The sequence below is a fragment of the Malurus melanocephalus genome, unplaced genomic scaffold (genome assembly GCF_030028575.1).
Source record: "Malurus melanocephalus ecotype Western Australia unplaced genomic scaffold, MMel_1.1 scaffold_4, whole genome shotgun sequence".
NCBI classification, from domain to species: domain Eukaryota; kingdom Metazoa; phylum Chordata; class Aves; order Passeriformes; family Maluridae; genus Malurus; species Malurus melanocephalus.
Window position 1 is genome coordinate 2,863,611 of NW_026623236.1, and position 26,287 is coordinate 2,889,897.

The following is a 26,287-nucleotide window of genomic DNA, read 5'->3' on the forward strand; positions in this document are numbered from 1 at the left end:
CTGTGATGTCCCTTTGAAGTTGTGCTGGTGACTCCACTGCTGCAGAGAGCAGATGGAATGAGTCAGGAGGAAGTGTTTTGTGATTTGCAGTGCTTGGTGTAGGTGGCTTAACTGTTCTGGGCTACTTTGTAAACTTGCTTCTGCTTGGAGTTAGTTGGGGCACTGCAGCTCTAGAGGACAGAAGAAAGTTAGTTAGTTAGTTAGGCATTGGCAGCTGTATTTCAGAGCTGAAGGGGTTTTTTGCATGGATGTGTTGAAGAAGACAGAAAACTGTTGCCATTTCCAGGGTCAGTAGACTCCAGACTTGACTGATCTCACATGGAAGTGTTACACACTGCATGTGGGTGTTAGTCAGCTGCATGATAGCTGGGGCCTGCAGCAGAGCAGTGCTATGTGCTAGCTGTTGAGCCATAGCTAATGCTTATAAACCTAAATTTGCTGTATGGTTAAATACAACTTCAGTTCATCCAGTGAATAGAAAAAAATGGTGCATTTCTGCAATTCAGGATTGGCATAAAGGAAATATTTTGCCTATTGCTTTTGCTTGAGCACATCCAAAGTCATTCCTAGGCATAGTTGAGCAGAGYTCCAGGAAATTGACTGCAGCTTGATAGTCTCTGAGAACATGGGAAAGTCTTGCATGACAAGGGAATCCACTGCAATGCTAAAGAATTTCAGATCTGCCCAGGCTGCTCAGTTCCTAGCAAAATAATTACGTAGTGGCATAAATTGGAAGATTACCTCATGCCCTGGAGCCTCTTTTATGATTTTCACTGACTGGGAATTAGACAGTGCTCTGGGTTGTATCACAACAGCCAGGGAGGCTGTGGCTSCCTACCACTGCCTCAGAAGGTAAATCCTTTCTGAGTTGCACAAATGCAACTGTGATATGAATCTCCCTCCTCCCCAACTCCTTCTCCATCTGCATCACATTCGTATCTAGCTCASACCTGATTTTTGATCTCCCAGGCTTGGGAACAGGAATGAAACCCTGCCATAAGGTTTCTGTTTTTTTGCATGCAGTTGTTCTCAAAACAGGTGGAGGCAAGCAGGCACTGCCCTGATGAGCAAGCTTTGAAGTACCTGCCCCGTTAAGGTTGCTTTGCAAGCTGGTAGATGCTGCACAGGATGATGTGCAGCAGTTCCTTTGTCACTGTCTTGCAGTGCCAGTGTGTTTGTACTGGCATGGGTAAAGATGGAAATAGAAACCCTGTGGTGTGGGCTATTGTACAAATTTATCAGATTTGTGTCTGGTGTCTCCCAGCATACTGAAGTCCCTGCTGTAGCCATTTCTGTAATTAGCTATGTGGGTTAGATTAAAGCTGCCATAGCAGGACTTAACCATGTGCATATCCACATGGTAAGTGGTTTCTGTTCCTGTTAATAACCAGTTATATGTGGTGATAAAAGCTATTTTTTTTTCTTTTTTTCCTCTGGTGACACAATGTTATGGGTTGTGGTTGTACAGACCAGAGCTTTAGCACAGCTGTATTTCACAGAGAGAAAGAAACAAGAGAAGGGCTAAACTTTGAGCTAAACTGAGAGAAATGTCAGGAGGTAACTTTSTACCACCTCTGTTGCTAGTTACCATGCATCTTCCTCCCTTTACAGTGAAATAGAATCCCCTAAGAAAAATACTTCCTACTTAACAGTAGCTCCCTCTCTCCTGAGTTAGGAAGACATTCCATTAGTAAAATTGTCTTCCAGTGTGATYTGGCATGGGATTGTTTGGGTAGATGTTGGGAATTAATATATCAATGCGTCTAGAGGCATTCACATTGCCTATGGATCAGGTGCTCTGCAAGACTTTGTAATTCCTCTCCTGTAGCTGATGGTTGTCATGTAGCCCTGTGTGCCAAGCAACTTTGGCCAAGTGTGGGGTCTTCCCGCTGCTATGAATTGGGGCACTTTGCCCTCTCCACTGGCTGCTGAGAAAAGTATTTTGCCAGACACTCCTGTTTGGAAAACCTCAAAGGCCAGTGGGGTTGCTCAGGGTTAATGCCTGCATTGGTTGATATTCAAGTAAAGAGGAGAGACGGATGGTATGAAAAAAAAAAGTAGGTTTAATAGCAACATAAACATGTAATGGAAAGAACTGTGTTCCTTAGGCCCACTACTGCCCATGCATGCTCARCTTTTGAATACCAGAAAGAAGTACTGGAGTGTGCTACCCACAAACTTTATTTGTGGGATGTGAGTCATTTGGTTTAACCCAGTTTATAATTTGAATAGATCGTACATGCTGGATAGCATTTTTACTTTGGCGCTCTCACAGTAGTCAGGACAACCTGTATTTAGTTCACTGAGATTCCTTCTGTTTGCCACTGTCAAAGGAAAGAATTCATTGACTTCTAAAACTGACATTCATTGAAGTTCAGAGGTCAAGTGATTGCTTCATCTTGGAATGCCTTTCAGGTCCAGGATCAAGAAGGACATTAATAMATAATTTTTTTTTCTTCTTACTACTTGAAACACTTGAGTTAAAGATAAGTGTAAACCTATTGCTTTTTAGGACAAGGCAGTTGGACTATGAGATCATTGTASGTCTCTTCGAACTTTATTGTTCTGTTCTATTCCATTCTGTTCTCTAAAATACGACATAATTAAGGTAAGAGCAGTGGCACTAATGACTTCATAATGTAATGATATCCAGGAGCTTAACAGGACATTAATTAGTATCCTAAAAATATTTGAGGCTACTTTATCTAAAATAGTTAATGCAGTAAATTACATTAACCCAAATGTATTGATATGTTGGTTACTTTTTCCCATGGTGACATAATTCAGTGAGGTTAATTCTGGGTGCTTCTTTGCTTAAGGATGATAAATCCTGTGCATGGTTTCAAAAATTTTACCCTTTATCTGGTCTGCAGAATCAATGGGAAATAGTAATTCGGGTGGCATGGAGAGTTGAATGGATTGTAAAAGTCTCTGTGAATGCAAAGAAAAAGGTTCAAGCAGAGAACATGGAYACCAGACCTCCTCAAACATTGAAGTAATATTGCTGTAGGCTGAAATTCACACTTTTGCAGCGCTGCAAAAGGTATCACACATCTTCTATCAACCATGTAGGGGAAGAAGTGGGGAGCAGAAGTGTCTGGTGAAGGGGAGGCTGAGAGCCAGTGCCYTCTAAAGAAGCAGCTTCAGTTTGCAGTAGTGCTAACAGCTTGGGACAGAYATACTGTCACACTGCTGCTGGCTTTGCTTCAGAGCAGTGAAACCACCAAGTAASAAGTTACTGTTGGAGGGAATGGCCAGGATTGCAGTAATTTTTTCATATTTTGCCTTTCTCTGATATTGTGTAATTTATTTTCCTTTTTTWAATTCCTTCTAGAAAAGTTGTCAATCTTGATAAAAATTACTATAGAAAGTAGTCACTAAACTGTAGAAGAGATTAGTAGATAATATCCTGGGTTTCTTTTACATGTGAAGGAGTTTCTTTTGCTTGTGAATCAACTTCTTTGCAGAAGCAGARGGATGCCTTGGTCTTAGGGCAGTGGTACCCAAGATGGGAGTAATTTTTAAGGACAACAGGGCCAAACTATACCCTTCTTGCTCATGTAGCTCCCAGCTGGGACACTRATGGTATCCTCGGAACATTATATAATGGAGCACTGCTTTCTAGGTTTTTTGGGGCTGTTCTKCTCTGACTGGTTCCTTTTCTTTAGATTTGGAGTGGTAGTGATTGTTWGGGAGAATCTGGTAGCTTGATGGTGGGGAATGGTGTTCCAGACACCATTCTGTTGAGATTTCCCTCTGCTGATGTTCCTCTGGGCTTGTGGTGATGGGATGAGTGTTCCCTTGGGATGGGGCTGGCTGTTATTTGGGCTCCACATCTTCTGTCCTGCCTTTGTGCTCCTTCATGTGTCTGTGGAGATGAGCTTATCCCTTAATCTAATGGTYTTGAGGGGACTTCCCTTGAAGGATTAACTGCTGGGAATGAGATGCTGAATGAAGTATAAGCACAGTGTGTCAATACTGACTGATTCAGTAGTCGCTCCAGGTTATGTATTTTTTAGTTTCATGTCCAGGCAGCGTTTGGCAGCAGTTGGCTGTAGTGTGTTCATGCTGGCCAGTCCGTCACAACTGTTGCCTGTGTGTTGGCTGCATGATCTGTGTGCCCTGAGCTCCAGAGCTGCATCATGAGAGTGTGTTTGTCCAGTGGATATTATGGGCAGAAAGGGGGGAGGAGTGCTGCTCTTCTAAGATAATGTTGATATTTTGGTAAGTTTATGGTAATTAATCTGACAGATTTTTGACAGCATGATATTTCTTCTTTTTTGTTCAGATTCTTTTGGGACTCTCGTTCTTCCAGTAGTAAGTATTTTTTSCTTTCCTCCTTCCTTAGAAAATATTGACTCCCTGTAATTTACCATCAGTTGGTGTTGATGATATATTTTGCATGTGATGCCAGCTATTTTCACAGTCTCAGATGAGTGTATGTATTGAACATTAAACCAAGGGGTTTTCAGATTAAATGCTCTGCAGCTTGTTAGAAGTAATTACAGGATTTGGGAACTGATTCCCATCATCCACAAACTATCATAAAACTTGAACACAGARATTTGATTTGTGGCTTTTTTTGCTGGCTGATAACCTGTATCTGTCCAAYAACCAACATGTATTTTAGACACACTATGAAGGCTAATTGCAGCTGAAATAATTGTGCAAAGCAGTAATTGAGAAATAGTAAAATAAAAATATATTTATRTACATTGTTTGTAAGGGTTTGGAAATGCACATTCAATGAAAGTATATAAAAAAATCCCAAAATCGTATCATGAATTGTGTGTTGTGTATGAATCCTGAATTTATAATACTGGATGTTCATCTTGAAAACTCAGTCTAAAGAGTTATGCATTTCTATCAGGAAAAAAGTTTTACCTAAGTCATCTATAGATCTGAGTATCCCTTAATCCAGTGGGTTTAAATTCTTATCTCTAATAAACTGAGTGTCTGGTTAAATAATGTGGAAATATTTGATAGATGGATAATCAGTGACAATGAGCAGCTCAACATTATGAAGATTACTATGTTGAACTATATCTCTATGAACTATACATTAGCACACATAGAAAACTGTGTTCATTRAAAAAGAAAATTTAAATAACAAATTCCTTAATATAATCTGGCCAGGTCTTAAAATGTTCAAGCACCTAAAACTAGGTACGGTACTTTGCTCCCTCTCTTGCTGCTATCTGAAACAATGAAAACTGACTAATTTTTTAACAGCAAGATTATTTATTCATTTGTATAGCCACAATAGACTTAGGTTTTTTCCAAAGTGTAATTTGCTGGTAGCAGAAGGTGGGTAATGAGTTTCTGGATTCAGCCCCATCTTTTCCAGAGGAAACAGTAGCTGCTTTGTCTGAGGTACTCGTAATGGTGGTTGGTGTAGTCAGAAGTACGTGGGATGGCCTTTTTCTCTCTTGCATTAGGAGTGCCAAAATGGGGATAGTAATACCATTCATTTGGGATGTTTTGACTAAGATAAAATATTTTCACAGCAAGTTCCTACTRCTTGGTGTTTAAAGGTGCCTTGCTCATGTTTGCATTGAGAAACAACTCTTTAGAAAAGGACTTGGTGGGGCTGATGGAGTTGCTATTATTGGAGCAATGACCTCATGGAAGTGTTGTGTTAGTGCAGTTTCTGGTGGCATAAATGTGTGAAACAGAAGGTGAGTTACACTGCACCTCAATCAGTTGTCCTAATACACTGCCATGGCAATGGAAACGTTATTATCTCTGACCTTTACATCAAGAAAGGTACAATAGACAGTTTTGTCACTACGGTTTGGGAAGGAAAGATCTTTTGAAATATAAAAAGTATAAAAATCTAGGGAGCAACTATGCTAYCTGTCATTATTAGTGATAGGAAAGAGCTACAGGATAATAGACGAGGTCTCTAAGTGTAATTTACAGATTAAAGAAAAATATCAAAGATAATACTTGCAAGCATGTTAAAATAATAATAGCTGTAATAATAGCTGTAAAAGCATAATTCACTGCAATGATAAAACAAAACAAGGTTGTTTCCCCCCATTTTTGATTTTGAATGATTATAATGTGTCCTGGATTTCTTGTAGCAAATCCTGTTTGTTTTTAAAGGATTACAGCTTCTTTAAGAAATAGTAATACTCATAAATGAATTAATTTTGAGGTAATATTTGACAGAGCAGTAGCTAAGGCTATTCCTCCTATTTAAGATATTGCAGAATATTTGGCGTGGAGTTTGGAGGGTGTTGAAGTACATGAATCATATGTTCTTGGCARTGTGTATACAAAAACCTGCAGCTGAAGAAAATGCAAAATCCTTTTCAGTGTGGAACTTTGCAGCTAAAATTCGATTCTGGAAATCCAGATTTTAAAGGGGGTATATCTTATTCCTGTGTCATCGTATATCAGCTCATAGGTGAAAAAGAACTTTTTTATTTTTCCCCCCTTCTTGATTTTTTTTTTCTGGCTTGTTTTTTAAAAACCAAAAGTCAACAGAGAGGGATGGAACTGTAGTTGATTCCTCTTTATAGGTAAAAACACAGAAAAGGAAATGTATTTTCTACAGACATTTGCATCTACCTCATTTGTCACCCAGTGACATTTTTCCATGTTTTTGAACCCCCATTACCTCACAGTGCACTGTTAAAATGAGCTTTGACAGCAGCAYAGCTTTTCTTTATAGGACTTGGTAGGATACTTTTGAAGTGCTGTGCCTGGTGAGTTAACAGCTGTAATTTTCATTAYAGTGCAAGAGGAGTGCTTCAATTCCATATGTTATGCTGAAAAATGCAAGCCTGTCTGCTTTAGTTGTCTTAACTTCAGAGGTTTTACTCCAGATTTACAGTTCTAACTCCACACAGAAGCATGTGACTCTTAAGCTTTTCAGCAGGGCTGCTAGTTGGAATGAGCTGTGTGCCGTGTTAGAATCCTTTTCCTTCTTCAAAGAGACATTCTGGCATTACAGAAGTCAGCATCTGGGCTGGGATGTCCCTGGGGTCACTGGTTGTCTGTGAAGGCTCTGCTCATGTGGAATTCCTGTGTGCTGCAGCATCTCTGCTTTAAGCCTTTCAGCTCCTGTGACTGGGACTCATCCCAGCTGACTTTAGGAAATGAAGTGATGCATCTGAATTATGAGCTCTGGATTTCCTCTGTGTGCTGGAAAGACAGACACAGAGAGGAAACCTGTGCATGATTACTCTGATCTTATGTGTTCTAAATTTYCTTGCCAATGGTACTTGTCTTTTCTGCCAGCACTGCAGGAGCCTTCAATGTCTATCACAAATAAGTTCAGCATATAAAAGTTCTGTTCCTTTATTTCTTAATATTTTTGGAAGAATAATTATTTACTTTCTAAATCAGTCACAATATGTGCTATAGTTATGAATAATTGAACTGAAATAAGACAAAATCTATGAGGTTTCTATTGAAAAGCAGGACCTCACCTCATGAGAYATTAATTCTGTATTTGATTTTCCTACCCCTAGGACATGAAGCTAAAGACTGTAAAAACACAAGTGCCAAGTTCTCTTACTGTCCTGTTCATTTTGCTTACACATAGCTTCTTCTAGATCTTTGATTTTAGGAAAATTTATTAGCAAAAAGTGATGAAGAAAAATACTAGCCCACTGTATCAAACCCAAGAAATTTCTAAACAGCTGAAAAGAGAGAGCAGAATGTATGTATGTGTGAGACTGTAAATTGCACATGAATGCATATAGGCTTATATTGTTTAAAACCTGACTATTACTTACAATTAGATAGAAATGTGTTGAAAAGGTGCTTCTGATAATACATTTTCAGGTAATTGTTGAAATAACATGTTAAAGTCATGAAAAAGTCCCCTTTTTGAGAATTTACGTTAGTGACAAGTTAAGGTATGTATTAATTCCTGATGTCAAATGTTTTTTTAAATAATAATATCTTCAAGAGTATTTTGGATACCTAACAGAAAGTCACTATTTCTTTTTAAGCTGCCTCTGAACAGTGCTTCTGGGAATTATGAATTACTGGTGGAAGGCCGTGCTGGTGGCCAGCATGTCTTCTCTAACCGTACCAGCTTGATGTACGTGTCAAAGAGCACTTCAGTATTCATCCAGACTGATAAATCTATGTATAAACCAGGACAAGATGTRCTGTTCCGGATTGTCTCTGTCTATCCTGACCTTAAACCTTACAAAGTGTCTCTGAATATATATATCCGAGTAAGTATCCACAGGAACATAGTTGCATGTTGGAATGTGTCACATGTTCCATATTTATGACAAATACAGATCGTATGTAGTGCTACCTAAATCTCGCTAGCAAGGCCAATCGCATTTAACATGCAGCTTGACTTTTCTCCTAGGATCCTCGGAAGAAATTGATGCAGCAGTGGTTGATGGAGGAGGGTGATTTGGGTGTAGTTTCCAAAAAATTTCAGTTATCAATGAACCCTCCACTAGGAGACTGGTCCATAGAGGTGGAAGTGAATGTGAGTATTAACATTACCGAACCACAGAGATTTATTTSTTCTGCCAGATGTGTATAAAGTTGTGTTTTACTTTGCTGATACCAGTTATAAACATGGATCATGMGATGAGCAAATCCTTCCCTTATGTCATATATTGTGCAAGATACTATGCAAAGATATTACGCAAACCTCACAATATTTTCCAGTKTATGGTTTTGTAGGGAAGGATACAGAAACCCCCAAACATACTTTATCCTGGAGTCTGTGCTTTGATTCCAGAATATAAATCTTATTGAAAAAGTAAGGGATTGTAATACTAGTATAAAAGAGATCTTACAGAGTACAGTTATTTTCTTTWTAAATGAAATATCCTTATGTTTATTTTGCAAGCAAATAATACACCAAAATTCATTATGCTATGCTGAGCAGCAAGTCGGTGTCTCAAGGGTTGGGGAACCAAGACTACAGATCTTTGCCTAGTTTTTGCCAAGATTCAGCAGTTCACAATGACTAATGAGTGACTGAGGAAAAAAAAACTTTTTAAAATAGAAAGGATGACTAGTAATACAGAACTATTGCAAAACAAAACTGGAAAAGTCTGTGTTTCATGTTGCTATTGGTACTAGTTTTCCCAGGCCAATCTTTTAAGCTGCACACCCCTCATACACCATGGAATATGTTTCAAAAATAGCTGGAGGTTTAGCCTTTCAAAACTCTGTGTGTTTGGTTTATTCAGTCTGCTTTTAAATGYCTGTAATTTGGGAACTGCATTTCTGACTTGTCTTGCAGTGACTATTCAGAGACATTTACCAAGTACAAACAGGACTGCTTAAAGTAATATAACAGGGACATAATGGTAGAAAGTAGAAAAACTCATGTGATCACRCATTAACTTGGCACTAATATTTACCAGTACCAGTTGTATGTTTGATAGATTTCTATAGGCTGAGGTATGTGAGGGTGGTGCTCAAGTGAGTGTCAGGACTGAATTTTTCAAACACGTTGTCATGTGGGTGTGGAGTTGTTACTGTGTTGTCTGTGATGGGAAAAGTGTATTAAGTTGTTCCCGTGCTCCTCCCTGTGCTCTACCCCTTCTTCCCATCCCCCAACTGCTGTTTCAGTCGCTTCTCAGTCACGCTGAAGCAGCTGTAGTCAGGCTGAGATCTAAAGTGCAGTGGGGAAGTGACCCAAATTGAAAAGCATCTGTGTGTTTTTCTTTGCCTAGACCAGAGCAGTTCACTGGTCCAGCCTGCCAGCCATCGCCACTCACAGCTATTGTCGGTGCTTTCCAGCAGTGGAAGTGTGGCTCAGACATGGGAGCAAAGGCTGCTGGCAGTGGTGGGCTCCTTCAACACCTCACTTGTCAAATAAAAAAAGTGTTTGTGAAATGCTGCTTGGGCTTTCTGCAAAGGCTTAAGTAATGCTGAAATCAGGAGATAAGTGATGAAGGAACTGCGGCAGCTGTTTTCAGGATCTGAGTGCCACTCCCTCCTGAAACAAAACCAAAAAGAAAAAAAAAATATAAAGTTGAAAGAAAAATGCTTTGTAAATTCATCTGGGCTAATGAAACAGTAAGACTGTTTATTAAGCGAAACCTTAATAGACTGTTGTTGATGGTATTCTAAATTTTAGCCATACAGTGCTGCTACAGAAGGTTAATAGTCCTGGAAAATGTTTCAGAGAGGGAATGTCTCTCGAGTCATGAGTAACAAGGAGAAAGTAAATAGGGAACATTTTGTTCCTGTCTGTTTCAACACATAGCTAAGGGCATCAGGTAAAGGAGGTAAAGAGYGGTTTCAGAATGACTGAAACATCGTAACTGAGCTGCAGAGCGCAGGACTGGCCGTTACTGTGAATACTGAAAATTCAGATGGGATCAAAAAGTGTCTGGACAAATTMACAGCACACTCCACTGAGAACTGATAACTAGAAAGCCATTAGGTGTCAGCTCAAGACACAATGTCACTCCTGGCTACCCTGGTGGTGTTTTCTGTTACTTCATGGTTGCCTTTCTGCAAGATGCATTTTAACAATGCRGATTGGTGAAATAGCTGAGTACAAAGGAACCAAACCTGTGATAAAAGTAGATCAGACTAAATGGTTCCTTTTGACACTTAAACTCTTTGAATTGAAAATTAAAATAGAGGAGAATAAGAAGAGTGCATTATAGTAAACAAAAAAAAAAAAATAAATTAGGCATTGGGGTCCAGAAAGCCTGGCTATTCTTAGAGTGCCTATCCTTGGGGAAAAGAACAGCAACCCCAAGTCTCACATAGAAATACTTACATTTACTTTTAGGCCTTTTTTGTTTACACCTGCTCTGCTTTAATTTTCAAATTCCATGTTGAATATAATGACAAAGCAATTTGCATTATTTCTGCAGCATGTTCTACACAGCATCTTACACTGGGTAAGGGTATCATATGCAAGATACACTAAATGACTATTGGAATATTCACACTATTAAATCAGGTCTGCCTGGTGTGTTATCTCACAGACTTATTCTTTTGATAGTGTATTAACCATTGGATTAATGAAACCTGCAAGATACCTTGCAGAATAAAGGAAAATAACTTTTCTTATGGGAAACTCTATTCCATTARTTGCAAGGGAGCTTATGCTGTGAAATACAAGATCATATGGGATGGGATTCAGTTTTAACATTAAGGTGTGTGGGTGTCTCTGGGTGGGTATTATAGTGGAGATTTGGTTGGTGTTCAGTGAAAGCCAGTGAGTGATTAGATCMCTTGTATTAGATATTCCTAGCTATTATCTGGATATTTCTCTCTGTTCTGCAGCAGTTCTGCTGTTCAAGGGAGGTACAGGTTTTATTGGGTCATATATAAAGTTGCATAGATTCACCAGTCTCTCCTTAGTAACAGAGGTCACTGAGAACTTAGATTTACTGCTAAGGAAGACAGTCTATGACTGGGATTTTTAATAGAAATGTCTGCCTATCCTTAACTAGTACTGCCAGCTCTGGCTCTGCATGGCATCCAGCACAGCTTATGGATCTGTTCAGGCTTTAGGAAAATCTTCATATGGCAAACCCAGACTGATCTCTGCATGACTTGGCTATCATGATGTCATGACCTGAACTTTTTAGTTAAATAGCCAGACTTTCTTTCTCAGATTTCCTCTTGTCTTAAAAGAGTTGTTAAGTGATTAAATAACATTTCTGTTTTTGTGATTGCAGATCACTTTCCAAGTGTACTGAGTTTTGATTTTTGGAAGTGCTGCCTCTGAGTCCTGTTTTAAATCAGGTTTTGGCTCTTGCTGCTGTTAAACATCCTGTAGTATTTTTTAATAAAAGTTCAGGTGTTAGTACAGCTGTTCCAGGAAAACTCAAGACACAGTAATTACAGTCTGGTTTCCAAGTCTCTACCTTTTATTTTAGTTGGATATCTTATATTTTATGTTGCTGAAAAACCTCTAGTTGCTGAGTTTTAGTAGCATGCACTTTCGACCAGAAGTTTTTTCTAGCTAGACTGCATTTTGTAATCTAATTTATGGAAGTTGCTATGTATAAATTGATGATCAAATATTGAGAAGCAGTAATGTTTCAGGTGCAACAAGGGTTTTCCAAACTATTTTTAAGAGTATTATTGTTTTTTAAAGCTTTAGCTATAAAGCTACTGTCAGAATCAACTGGGAACAGTGATATACTTTACATGTTGAATTTTTTAATTTTTAAGGATTAATAGAGTGGTATCCACAGTGAATTTGTCATATTTGCTGCTAGGTCAGTTACAGATTTCACTTTTGATGCATTAAGTTTGATGTTATATATATATAATTGCTTAAAAAAAGTGTCACATTTCTTCAAAGTCAGGCTGTACATAAAACCTTTGTTTTGCCATTGGCTGAGTATTTAGTAGTTTGCAGATGTGCACAGATACTCAGTCAGGATCTGCTAGAGTAAATAGTAGTGACACTGGTAGGGCTCGTGACTAATTTCTGGAGACTGTGTTGTTGAATTTGAACAGAATTTCGTTTTGGAGTTTGTTTCCTGCATGTGAAAACAAAGTATGGAAGTGATCATGAAGTGCTTCTGTTAGTTCTGTCTAGACAAAAGTCTGTTTTATTTAGCTGCAAAGCCGAGGTGGAAGAGTGCTCCTGACAGGGCCTGTGAGACAGTGAGGTAGCCCCAGGAATGCAGCTGGTGCCAGCACTGTGCTTTTCCACAGCAAAACGGTGCCACACCCAGAGTTTTTCCCCATGTGCTAACATTGATGCATCAATGTCAGAAACAAATAAGAAAATGGACCCAGAACAGATTCATTTCAGGGACTTCCAGTTGCCAGAGAAGAAAAAAAATCTGTTGGGAACACCTCCTGTGACCTCACTTTTGTTGGATCAGACCTGATGAATTAAAAGGGGTTCATCATAGCAGAGCAAAATCTGGACTGTAGTTGTTAGGGATTCCCGGATATCAGGATCCACAGCGTCTAAGGCTCACCTGCAGGAAGTCTCATTATCATCACCATCCCAGAACACTTACATGAACCTCTTTTTGGGACTGTTTTTTTACTCTGGGCAATGGGCACAGAATGCAATACATGTTTTGCAGTTTAAGAAATGCTAATTTAGAGCAAAATGTTGTTGTCTGGAAGGGTGACTGTGCTTAAGAAGCAGAAGGCATGGATGACAAAACCTGTGCTAGAATAAAGCAGCTCTGGAAAAAATAGAGTAGGCATGGTGTTGTTTTCCTATCTTASAGAAAACCCCTAAAAATCTGTCTTGGGCTGTGCATATGTAAMTAACTGCTTGTCTCAAAAGCCACTGTTCCTGGAAACTGGTTTAACAACTTCCACTTCAATATGTTTGAACAATATTTGCCAGAGAGACAGCCTTGCCCTGATGAACTAAAATGATAGACTGGTTGAAGTGCTGTTACTTGTCCTACTTCAGACCAGCTTGGCTAAAAAATGTGTCAGCGGAAAATGTGGCTTGGTATTCAAATCATCAAGATTTGAATCACCGAGTAGGGTCTGTGTCTTTCCCTGAACTGTGAAGCACAGCTTGATTTCTGTCAAAAAGCTTGTCATTTTAGAAAAAAATGCAGCCCGGAGTACTAGTTTCAATGTAATTTCTGTTTTCTGCTACTTACAGTTCTCTTAGTTTTTAATTGTTCTTCTTTTTTTTTTTTTAATACTTCTAACATAAAGATAAAATGCAACAGTTATTTTTTTTTCAAAGGAGATGCTTTTTCACCATGCTGTCTGGGGTAACGTTTTGTTCAGGGTTTGCTTTATGGCAAGGGTCACATAYACACTTAATATTGGAAGTAAAAGCTGTACAGAGAAAGAGAATTGAGATAAATTCACTACTTCTCTACAATACATGTTCCTAAGACTACCTGTTAATTTCCTTGTTGTGGACTGATTTATTCATGTCAATGCCATAGCATTGTGTGTTGCAAGTATTATGATTCGCACAAATGCTGGGAAAATAGTTGATTCTGTCTGTATATTGTCAAGCATAGGAATGTGAGTATGGCAGTTATTTTGGTGATCAATGACTTAATCATGAAATTGTCAGCAATCTGATTTTTACTTTGATAGGACTATTTTGCTAGGAAATTTGTAAATACAGATTTAAAGGGTTTAGTCTGAGATGCTTCATTGCAAAGTTGTTATCAGGTAACAGAAGGTTTATGATTGTTTGTGGCTTAGGTCCTTGTCCTAAGGTTTTTACCACAGGAGTTGTCAGTTTATCCTTTCTAGCCACGAACAGTCATTCCTACCTGACACGTCTTGATGCCACCTGAAAATTGGTTTCCATATTCGTTCTTCTTCCCCCTCCTGAAGAAATCAGGAAATAAGTGAAAAAAAAAAGGAAAAACAAAAGAATAGAAGAGAACAGAAGTGCTGTTCAGAAAAGAATAGAAAGTAACAGCATATTATGTAGTTTTTAAAATTTCTTTTCTTGATTTTAAGTAACAAGTAGCTAAGACAAGAAGATATAGCACAGTAATATCTCCAAAGTAAGTATGACTGTAAGAAAATTTCACCCACCTTTTGAGTGTAGAATCATAAGATCGTACAGGTTTTTGAAATAGTTCAGTCCACCAGACAGACGCTGTAGGAGCTTCTTGTTTGCAAAAGTTAATTTAAGATGTGCTAGCAAAGATGCTGCTGSTGTGTCAGTCACAGTTTATCAGGATGACTGTGACTACTCATGTTAAGTAGTTTTATGCTAGCTGGCTCAGGTATTCCATTTTTTTAGTATAGAAACCAGGCATATGCGGGTGTCTGCAGACTGGAAGCTGCACAAACTGTTCATTATATAACCTTACAGTCTGCTTCATGTGAACTTCTGTGTCCTGTTTTGCAAATACGTACTGCTGGTCTCAACAGGAACTGATAATAGTTGAGCCATGATTTAGGACCACACCATGTCAGAAATTGTAACTTAACTTGAATATGGGTGGGATTTGACCAAAAAGGTATGCTAAATGTACTAATCTGACTGCAATTGTATGTATTTTCTCATACGAATTTTTTTCAATAGGGTCAAGTTCATTATCAAAGATTTAAAGTGATGGAATATGGTAAGTGTTATTTAAGGGCATGTAGTAGTGACCAAAATTAGTAGTGATTCTCCATTAATTTATACTAGCTTCCCATGGCTGGCATGAACCTTTTAAATACTCACAGAACGTTTAATTTGGCTACTCTGACACTGACAAAAAATGCTGTCTTATCAGCTGCCCTTTATATTTGGTAGTTCTAATGATCCCAAAATATCTGTAAAGTACGTGATTGTGAAGCTTGCTGATGATTCTGTAAAGTCTGAATAAGCTGAATGTTTTATATTTCAGACTTACAAGCTTATKTGCAGGCTGTTTTTATGATGCTTTGTTCTCATTTTCAGCAAAAAGCCTTAGTCTGGGGATTGGGTTAAAAATACATCTTATATTAGGAACATAGGAAACTAGTAGTCTTTATCAGATCACATGTTCTACCCTTGCTCCTTAAAAAATAAATATCCCCTCTGTGAATTTAATGTCTTCTGTGGTTTTTTTTTAGTTTTACCAAAATTTGATGTCATGATAACAACACCCTTATACTACTCTCTGAGAGATGAACATGTAACTGGTGTTGTCTCCGCAAAGTAAGTAAATCACTGATACTGTTGTCACCCTCACTCTTAAGAAACTTACTGTGGGTCTCTAGGTGTCAAAGTTAAAACTTATATTTAGAATGCTAATAAAGGYCCATTTATTCAAAAATGATTGGCTGGTTTCCAATTACTGGCTTTTGTTGTTACAAGGTTCAGTAGAGCTTCAGACTTCTWGTAAGTTCTTTTGGTCTGGTAAGCTTACTTCTAGACTATAGCTATACATTTTCAGCTCGATTTTTTGAAAATTTCTTAAGTCTCTTGCTTGTAATATGTATTTTGATGCTTTTTTAGTTCTTACTGTTCTTTTATGGTACTCTCCAATTCACCATGTTAAGGTCTGTAGGCAGAGTAAATATGTTTTGTGAGAATGTTCAGAAAATTAGGCAAACTTCTTTGAACACCCTTCTTGTTCCAATAAATCAACATTGTGGATTTCAAGTATAGGTTTCTCCTACTTCTCAAAATACCTGTAAATGGGTAAAGAATTAAAAGCTCTTGAGAAATTCAGAAGAGGCTTCAGTGTAGACTCCTGTGTAAATAATATTTTACTTTTCAGATGAGCAAATATCTAGACAAAAATTTACTATGCATTAATCTCAAAAAGAAATGAATTTTATTTTTGGTGATGAGAGCCAGATAGAGCTACCTGATAGATCCATCCAAGAAGACCAAAATAAAGTGTCTTTCATGGGTTATCTAATGTCTTAAAATACATATCTTCCAAAGAACCACTTMATTTATAAGTGAAATGCAGAAATGATTGTTTAGCAAGCTGTTAGAATTAAATGTTTGGACTCTGAGGGAACAGTTCTATAGAGTCCATGCAACCTGATATTATMAATTATCAAGGGCAGGTTGGATGGGGTCCTGAGCAGCTTCATCCAGTGAGTGGCATCCCTGTCCATGACAAGGGGGTTAGAACTATATGACCTTTAAGATCCCCTCTGTCTCAACCATTCTATGATTCTGTGAATCTTACAAGGGGCAATTTTAAAAAAGGTTTTCCTTTTTTTTCCCCCGTTCTTCTTTGCTTTTGGAATCCATTATGTGCCAACTAATATTTGGTTTCTTAAGCTGTTTTTGTCTTCCACGAGATATTTGSTTTTTTCATTTGGTATACTCAAAAGGTATTTGAAAGTGTACCTGTCCACTGCAATAAATTCATACAYAGACACCAGTGAATCATCTGAGATTGAATCCCAGCAGTGACACAGTTTTACTTATATATTCAATTATTTATAGAGAATTACTTTATTCCTGGTGACTGTTCTTACTCTTAATGCCTCTTTATACATAGAGTTTATATTCTCCTTACACTTGTAGATGTCATAAAACCCTTTTCCTTTTTCATCTGAGGAGTATTATTAGATTAGRTTAAGTACAGGGTTGCTACCCAATGGCAGTATCATTTCAAGGTTAATGGCAGCTTATTACTGTAATTAGGTGTGCTTAGAAAGAGTTCAAATGCAAGACAGTGTTATCAGAGTATTCCTGTAACTACGCGCTGTTTGATTTTTCTTTCAATCTGCTTTTCAGCTTTGATAGTACTTAAGTGGCTTAATAATGATTTAAAATACTTCAAAGTTATCACGTCTGAATGTGTTACTGCTGAGGACTAGAATGGTTTTAGGTGTCCTGTCTGTCCCCATGTCATTCTTCCCTGCCCTTACTTCTCTGTCTCAATCTGATAATGTCGTGGTTTCTCTTAAGTATGACTTAGAAACATAAGTCATATAACTTAGAAAAAATTTTATTTTATTGCTGCTGAGTGACTGCAGGTTGYTAGTGCCATCTTAAGAAGGGAGTTACCTTCCAGTTTTCAGATTTGCCACAGCTRGGCATTGTTTGCAATGATTTCTGGAAACTGTGATTACTAAATTATTAGTAATAATTATTATTACCAAATCTCTGGAGATCTCATTTTGTGTTAGCAGCATTTGCTAAGCAATGTGCCACATCCCATTTTAACTCTACTGGACATTAGTTATGATGTTATATCAAGTGTTCTGTTCAATAACTTGCTTCYAGCTTTTTAGTACAGCTTTTGTACATTGTACAACTCATCATMATTTTAATAGGTTTGTAGAGCTTGTGTGCAGGAAAGAGCAGTGCTGTGTTCTCCAGGTTTTGGGCTTTCAGTGTTAGTGTTAACTGGTCTCAGTATTGCAAACTCAAAGTTGAAATGTGTTCTAGCYATGTTTGAGGCCAGAGAATAATATTTTAGTAGGATCTTTTGCCTTGAGAGCTCTTCAGGAGCCCAAGCCCTGGAGGGTGGGGTGTTCTTTGACTTTGCCTGATGTGTTTCAGGTACACATATGGAAAGCCAGTGAAGGGAACTGTAACAATCACTTGCCTTTCGGTCTCTTACTGGACAAACAAGAGAAATATAACAACAACAATGGAGGTGAGTCACCTGTAGCAGGTCAAGTCTGTGTCCTGTTGTGGGCTAAATGATGCCTGGGGCCATTCGTGAATGTGGAGTTCATCTGGCATGGTTTATGGAATGACTTGCACGGAGAGTGTTAAATTCTCTTTAATTTCCAGCCTAAGGTGTCTACATTGAGACTGCTTGTTGGGAATGATACTTGGCACCTGYGTTCCCTTTGCCTGTGCYTGGGAGTTATTTTGCAGAGTGCCCRTTGACCATCTAGAAGAATTGTCCAGGAGCCACATATGTGTTCATGTTCGAGGATCCATGCCCAGGAGTGCTCCCTGGCCCTATGTCTGCCTCTGYACACTGAGCCCTTTGTCACAAGGCCACAGGAGAACACTCCTGTCTAGGTGGAGCTCTAACATGGTAGAAACCAAAGCATTTTGCCTACTAATTGCCAGCAATTATGTTTGAGCTAGGCGCCAGTTGTAACCTGAGGCATGAAATTTAAAAAGACACAGAGTCTCAGTCTGAAGGCTTAAAGGAGGTGATAGATTCATTGCATTCTTTTTCAAGATCAGACATTTTACTTTTGAGATGTGGACTGTGTTTAAAAAAGGTTAAATTTTTGCTACATGAGGTGACTATAATTTTCTGACTTTAGCCGCTCTCTGACTTTGGTGCCTGCAGCAGCACTTAGTCTAGAGAAACTCAGAGCTCAGATTTTGGAAAGGGTGTATCCCTCTCCTCAGGCAGGATCCTGTTCATTGTACTTTTCTGTGAAGCTTAGGTACCACTGTGCTAGCCATGTAGAAGTGGATAATTCTAGACATTAGGGGAAAAAAATAATTTTTTCCATAAAGCACTGTTGCCTCTAAAATGTAGTGAACTTCTTCTTGCTATTGGATTTAATAAAAATAGTTGCTGACAACAAAAAAATAAAGGGTCAGCATTCATAATTTTCAGGGGTTGACACTCTGAAACTTGTATATGGAGAGAGCTGCRGCACTTAACCAGAAATAAACTACTGCAAATGGAAAGGTGTCCTTGGCTTTTCTGGCTCAACAATTATCTTTTCCAACACTGCAGATAAATGGATCTRTAAATGTAACCTGTAACAAGCTTATGTTGCAAAACTTGAATGCTGAGSAGTCGTGGCACCAAGGTGACAGCGATTACACAGAGCCGATAGAGTTGATCGCGGTGGTTACTGAGTCACTCACAGGTATGTGGCTGTGTGAGGTCTTCTGGGAGAAATCTCACAGTAGGTGGTGAAAAAATATCATACACTGATGTCAGCATAAACAGTCCACATGCAAATATATTTTCTGAATGTTACTTGCCAAGTTAACCAGCTGTTAACTTGGTTGGGTAGAGTTCTATGCTAAATGATTTATTAAATAACCAAGAAATATGTTCTGATGGGAGCTGAAAGTCAATGACTGATTATTTTTGATGAGAAGAGCAAGCATAGAGAATATGTTAGCATTAGCCTGAACTTTACAAACTTAAGTTTATGATTAAATTTACCTGATTGGTAAGCCACATTAATAGGAAGAGTTCCCTGGTCCTGTGTTGTCCTGGTCTAGCTTCTCCTATATGGACTGGTTTGCAAACTGAGGGTGTTTTTGTGAGTTCATGTTCCACTGCACCTTGCACATTATAAAAAAAAAAATCATTTGTACTGAATTTCTGTCCCAGAAACTAGGTTTCATTACAGACCTTGTGTAGAAACCCTGGCAGGGTGAAGCTGGCTGATTTGGGATTTAATAAGTTCCTTYCTTGTGTCATTCTGTCATAGTCTCTGTGAATGGTATATCTTATTTAGTGTTGTGGGAGGCAGTACCAGTACATATACCATCTTTGTACTGATACTGAGCTAGAAGGATGAAGAATGATAGGAGTGAAAATGGTGAAAAACACGATAAAATTATTTAAAAATCAGGGGCAGTAAATTGTATTGCTGCTAAAGTAATAGGTGTGTTAAATGCCTGTATCTAAACACATATAATTATTCAACAGGAATCTCCCAAAATTCAAGTACCATCATCTTTCCAAAGCAAAGTGACTATTTTATTGAATTTCTGGACTACTCTAGAGTTATAAAACCTTCTCTGAACTTCATAGCTACTGTAAGTTCTTTTGTTTGATTATCATCTGTGCATAAACAAATGTGACTTCTCCTGTATGCTTAGATAGCAAAGTTTGCCCTGGATTTTTAAGTGTCATTCATAGATTTGTTTTCAAATTCCTTCTTACTTTGCAATACATAACAGCAAATTCTAAATTTGGAGGCATTTGCTGTAGAGAAGGGTAAAATGGCAGGGAATTCTGTAGTCTTGGCAGGATGTATTTGAGCAAACATACTGAATGTTTGTCAGCATTCTTATGGAAGAGAAATCTTCCCTAGCTGATTCTAGCTAGCTGCTTCTTTTCCATTAGGTAACTGTACTTTAAAACAACAGATTAGTTACTGAGTTTCAACCCTGCTAATAATATTTGTGTGTGTATATGTATCTATATATATATACATACACAAGAGTACACTTAATATATTGCACTTATATGTTTAAGCAGCTTTTATATAATTCAGTTAAAACTTCTCAAACTGCATTGCTCTCAAGTGAAGGTGTATTTTCTGTCTTGTGTCCTGTCTTTCTCATGCCAGCTGCAGTCCCCTCATAAAAGTATTTAATGTTCTTCATTTTGTCCCTCATCTGCATTCAATATTTCTACATTTTGCAGAGGTTGCATATTGTATCGCTGCATTTTGTTTGAAAAGGGGAATAAATTTTGTAATTTTTGAGTCTTTACTGTATATAAATCAGACCTAAATAGCAGTGATTTAGGCTGAATATACTCTTCCAGAGTAGATGGGCTCATGAWATAGCTTTATGCTAGTCTGATCCTTTGGGCTTTTGGTTTTTGTGCTTTTYATTTTCCTTGCCAGCGTCCCAGTTCAATTCCACCTGTTTTTTCTCTCCTCTTCCAAAGATGAGCTGAGTGAGAGGTAGCTGAGGCATCTGGCAGTTCTTGCAGCTGGCAGAGAGGAAAAGATMAGTTTCACTCCCAGAGAAGTGTGAATAAACAGGTGCTTCTGTTACCAATAAGTGGAGATCTGCATATGCTCTTCAGAGAGAGAATAGGAAAGTAATGAGTGAGGAAGAGAGGTGGTGCAGTGACACATCTATGGACTGAAAAAGAAAAGGGAGACATTAGTTCAGTGCATTAAATATAAAAGTTGATTTTTTGTAATGCAAAATAAGAATGGTTTTATTGGATGAAAATCTTCTTGAATGTGGGCATAAAGGTTGATGTAAGTTGTAGTGCTGATTGATGTGTGATGAAGTAAAGAAGTTCCCCACTGTCGATTTTGGGCCTGGTCTTTTGGGCCTTTCAGTCTTCAGCTCATTTGATGAATTCATACACACATCTGACTCAGCACTATCTTTGCTCATCTGACTCATTTTCCCACACGTCGTGTAAATGTTAGGTTGTCTTTATTGTGGTAGTGAAATACGAGTGATAAAATCAAATACTCAGGCTGTAGGTTGGATGTATGTAATTTAGCTGAGACACAAATATTTTCAACTTGAAGTGTAGTTGGGAGAGCTGAAATGCAACATGTCTCCTTTCAGTTGCATCTACTTTGCTTTTTCTCTTCTTTTATTCACGCTTGTTAGGAGTAATATTGCTCTTGCCTGATTTGCCTATTTGCAGTGTTTCTAGGGAACAAAAAAAAAGTTACTGATGTGTTTGAAATATGAAGATGCCTTTGTTTTCTTGCTGTGATGTGAGTGCAAATACATTGTTATGTGTTATGCATTTTAGCTTTACCCTGTTTAATAAGTGTTTTCTTTGTTTTCATTTYAGCTGAAGGTGTCRCGTTCTGATAGCAGCCAGCTGACAKCTGARGAGAGGCAGAATCTTGTGACAATCACTGCACAACAGTCAGACCTGCTTTTCCATCACTCTTCAATTTCTCACTTGGAAAATGAGGCAACAGAGGAGAGAAATCTGACAGTCCATGTCCTGAACTACACAGTCCCAGAAAATGGAGTAATTGATGTTGAGTTTCCAATCCTGTCTGATACAAAAACTCTGAGAGTTCAGGTACTGCTTTGTAATGTTGCTTTGGAGCATTGACACACCAAATTGTGTGGGCTGCAATCAATGTCCTGCCATTTGCAATAGCTGACATGTCACCTACTGTTATTTTTGTTACTTCATGTTACAGCTGGAAAGAAAGACACAGATCAAATGGGATCTAATAATTGCACCAAGATACCAAAGGAAGAAAAAAAACAGATACCCAGAGCAAACATAAAAGCCTTTTACTAAGGCTACCTTGCTCTTGTAAACAATACCATATATATGAACATCCCAGATTTTGCTGTTTTGTTATGAGTTTTTCTTGTGCTGTCTTGCAGGCAGAGTTYCTCAGCAGTAAGACTGACATAGGTGTTTATGATGTGTTCAGCTCCCCCAGTCAGACTTATCTCCAGGTTAAAACAAAGAGCCAGGACATAAAGGTAMAATCTGAGACAAAACTTGACTCAAAGAAAGCATTCAAGTTAACTCATCATGTTTCCATACTCATCCATATGAATCATATGCTTTTCCTAGGCTGGGAAGCCTTTTGAGGTGAGCATTGCAAGCAACAAGCCAGTGAGAGAGTACCACTATCTGGTAAGTTACTGGTTTTACATACGGGGACAATCCAAGATGACTTTTACTGACTTGAGAAATACTCCAGTGAGTGGAATGTGATTAAACATCAGAGAGATTCAGCTTTTTTTTTTTATTGTGATTTGTGAAAGAGGCAGCCCAAAATCTTCCTTTCCACTAGGATACTTGTTTTGGAAAGAGAGATCCATTTTTTCTGTCTGGGATGAATGCCCTATGCATAGTAAGGAGGTGCTTCTGGAAAAAGTGCTTCTCTGTATCTTGCAGCATCAGAATTAAAAGATTTATTATATATACTGTCCTAAGTTTCCCTTCCTGTCTTTAAAACATGCCTGTCTTGTTCGTGGTCTGCACCATGGTGATTGTGATAGCTAGGATTCTTTTTCTTTCACAGACTTTAACAATAAACTGACTTAGGAAAACCATTTAAAATTTGGGCATTCATATGTATTTTCTAAAATAGAAACACTCTCTAGAAGGTTAAAAATTAGTCAGGTCCATGCAGCCAAAGGYGGGGAACTGCCCTTCATCTCTCTGTCTTCATTAGTAAGTGTATGATCCAGTAGGAACAGATTTAGAATGAAAAAATAGATGTGGATCCGAAATCCAGGTATTTTGAGGTAGCTTCAGACTAGCTCTAATCTGATGTTAAAACAAATGCYTGCTTTTTACTGGAGCACATTACTGGACCCTAGTTCACACTCTTCATGATGCAAACCAAAGTGTTTTCAGTAAGGGTGCTTTGTTAGTTTGCTTTTAAAACCATATATATGYCTGATCCAAACTCAAATGTGGTTACAGATGTCCCATGTGAGCCTATCCTATTACTGTTGTATTTTTATGTTCTTATAGCATATGTGTGTACTTTCTGTAGTTCTTTACTTGTCCATAGTGTTACAGGAATTAAAACATAGAAAAAAAATCTGTGAAAAAAATTAAAATTTTGTTTCTAAAATTTAAATATTACCTGTTCCATGTCCATTTTCACAGAATGGGTCAACCACGTTAGTAAAAAAAAAAAAAAATCACAGCTATGTGCCTCTTTAGCAACTACTTGTAAAATGAACTGCTGAGCTTATGAGATACTGAGATACCAACAGATTGAGTGTTTGATTTTTTTTCCCTTTCAGGTATTATCTAAGGAACAAATTATGACTTTTGGCACAAAGGCTACAAAAACATTCACATTAACAGCAGAAAATTCCTGGGCTCCTTCAATATCTATACTTGTATTCTATGTAGATGAGTCTGGAGTGGTTGTGAATGATGCTCTCACTGTCCCCGTCCAGCCTGCTTTGGATGACAAGGTAATTGTATTGRACTTGAGTCTGAGACTGTGTTTTTGTCTGGGTGTTGTGTGGYAAGCAGTATTTTAGATCATAGGATTGTAAATGTAAAAACTTTTTTTTGACTATCTAATCTGAGTTTGTGCAAGACTTTGGAAAGACTTCAGATAATACAGTGCAGTTAGGGTTGAGTTTTTGCGTGTTTGAAAGCCCTTTCTACTGGTGCTGTGTTTTCCTCATAAACAGGTGCACAGTGTCTCCTCGTGTTTTTATTAGTTTGGTCAATTACTGAGCCAATGGCAGTACTCTGCCAGTGTAGTGAAAAGATATCATAAGTACATTAAGCGTAGAATTGTAAATGTTTATAAAGACCTTGTTCTAGCCACTGAGCAGTGTTTGTGTTTCATGTCACTGTCCATACTTAACTCAATAAAGGTATTAGAAGAGTGGTAAAATGCCTATTGCATCAATGAATTCATTTTTCCAGCTCACTTACCAGGCTGAGATTTGGTCCTTTGTGCAAATAAGAGCCTCACTGTAACTTTTTATAGGTGAGACCATCCAAAGKCTGGATGGATTCAAATTCTTTCTCTGCTGTGGAGACTTTAACAGTTATAACCAGACATCAGTAGGGAGCCAGTTTGTCCTGCTTCATGGAAAATGTCTCCATTTGCTTCATGATTTATCCACATTACCAAAAGTCCTAGGAAAAAGAYTCTCAGAGGTCTCCAGCATCCCAAAGGTCCTAGGAAAAGCAAATCCAGGGTCTTAATTAAAGCCAAATAATCTAAAAAATTTGCTTCCTGGGAGTTGTTACTGGCTGTGAGTATCACTGTAGAATTTAAATCAGTGCTGTGYTTTACTTTTTTTCTAGATTAAAATCTCTTGGAGCAAAAAAAAGGTCAAGCCATCTGAGAAAGTCTCCCTTAAAATCAGTACAACAGAGCCAGGATCAATAATTGGACTTTCAGTTGTTGATAAAAGTACAAAGCTTCTGGGAGAAAGTAGTGACATAACAGAAGATTCTGTAAGTATATGGGGAAAAAAGGTTTTCTTTAATGGGTGTATGAAAGATGTGTGTTTGTGCAAATGTTACAGATTATATGCTGAACAAGTAATGTTCTTTGAACATGATTTTAGCCTATGTAATTATACAAATACTTTTTACTTTTGCAAGTAACATGAGCAGCAAAGACTGTAAGGCCTAAAAGGTAATAAGCACARCATTTTCAATTCCAATCAATACTTCATTGTTCTTCATTCTATAAACTGTTAAGACTTGGCAGTTACTTCTTTCAGAAGAGGCAAAGTCAGAAAAAAAGCCTTAATAATTTGTGCTTTGTGTTATTTGGAATTAATGGTATAGACGATTTTTAGTCTTGGAAGAGCAGAATAAATTACTCAGGTTTTTTAATTCCCTTTACTTGCAGAAGCCCTACTGCATCCACAGTTTAAAAGAGCTTACAATGTATATCATTCCTAAAGTGCTCAAAGGACAAAAACTAAGTGCCATAAAATATCAGTGGGCTGTAGGCTCTACTCTAGGTTTATATACTGTCTTGATCACTCTTGCRTTAACCATTAAACCACTGCAACCTCACCCCCTTCATTCTGTCACACCTTCTTTTTGGCACAAGAGTTAAGCAAGCTACAGCTTGTGATACCGCTGTATGAATTAGCAACTGTGAAAGTTCTTAAAACTGTGAGTTAGCATTCAGTCTTTGGATAATTTTGTTTTTGTTTTTCTTGTTAGGTCCTCCATGAGCTCAATTTGTACGGCTCAGTGCAGTATTTCCCCCTGGTCAGAGGTTCTTTTGGTGTATTTCAGGTATTTTTTCTTCATAATTCTAGGCTGTTGTGTTTTTTGTACTGTTTAGTGATTTGCACATCACTTGCTAGAAAAAACTGAACTTTCTAACTTCTRCAGCTATAGGCAATGTACTGTTTTCATGGCTTATATGAGTTTTGAATTGTGAATTTTATCAATACATAATAGTGTGAAATGCCAAGAAATATATTTTTACTTCTATAAATACAGCTTGCTTTATGCTTGCTATAGTCTTCACTCTGAAAAGTTTTCAGTCATTATTGCAATATTCAGATTCATATAATCTCAGTTTTGTTGGTTCCTGTATGTTATTTGCTTTAGTTCTATGCTTACTTTATGGCTTTATTTACTTAAAAAGAAAGAAGAGAAAAAGAAAGTAGATAAGCACTGTTGATGTCCTGAATGTCCTGTATTGAGATATACTGTATAAATTTTATCCAGAAATGCAGCCTTTGGGTATCAACTGATGCAATTCTTGAGGAGGATAAGGAACATTTTCTTTGTAAGTAATACAACCAATGTAGTCAAATCTAATGTACTGAGTG

At 37.8% G+C, this 26,287-nt stretch overlaps 1 protein-coding gene across 1 annotated transcript in view; it reads left to right on the plus strand.

The window, feature by feature from the left end:
• Nucleotides 1-26,287, plus strand: part of CD109 (CD109 molecule) — a 71,409-nt gene that overhangs the window by 11,032 nt on the left and 34,090 nt on the right. The window contains exons 3-17 of the mRNA XM_057369131.1: nucleotides 4,289-4,317; nucleotides 7,968-8,198; nucleotides 8,342-8,467; nucleotides 14,960-14,999; nucleotides 15,478-15,562; nucleotides 17,879-17,975; nucleotides 19,032-19,167; nucleotides 19,965-20,074; nucleotides 21,816-22,055; nucleotides 22,373-22,474; nucleotides 22,569-22,631; nucleotides 23,759-23,935; nucleotides 24,789-24,941; nucleotides 25,668-25,742; nucleotides 26,184-26,244. Coding sequence (XP_057225114.1) covers nucleotides 4,289-4,317; nucleotides 7,968-8,198; nucleotides 8,342-8,467; nucleotides 14,960-14,999; nucleotides 15,478-15,562; nucleotides 17,879-17,975; nucleotides 19,032-19,167; nucleotides 19,965-20,074; nucleotides 21,816-22,055; nucleotides 22,373-22,474; nucleotides 22,569-22,631; nucleotides 23,759-23,935; nucleotides 24,789-24,941; nucleotides 25,668-25,742; nucleotides 26,184-26,244 — 1,725 coding nt within the window. The remainder of the gene's footprint in view (nucleotides 1-4,288; nucleotides 4,318-7,967; nucleotides 8,199-8,341; nucleotides 8,468-14,959; nucleotides 15,000-15,477; nucleotides 15,563-17,878; nucleotides 17,976-19,031; nucleotides 19,168-19,964; nucleotides 20,075-21,815; nucleotides 22,056-22,372; nucleotides 22,475-22,568; nucleotides 22,632-23,758; nucleotides 23,936-24,788; nucleotides 24,942-25,667; nucleotides 25,743-26,183; nucleotides 26,245-26,287) is intronic.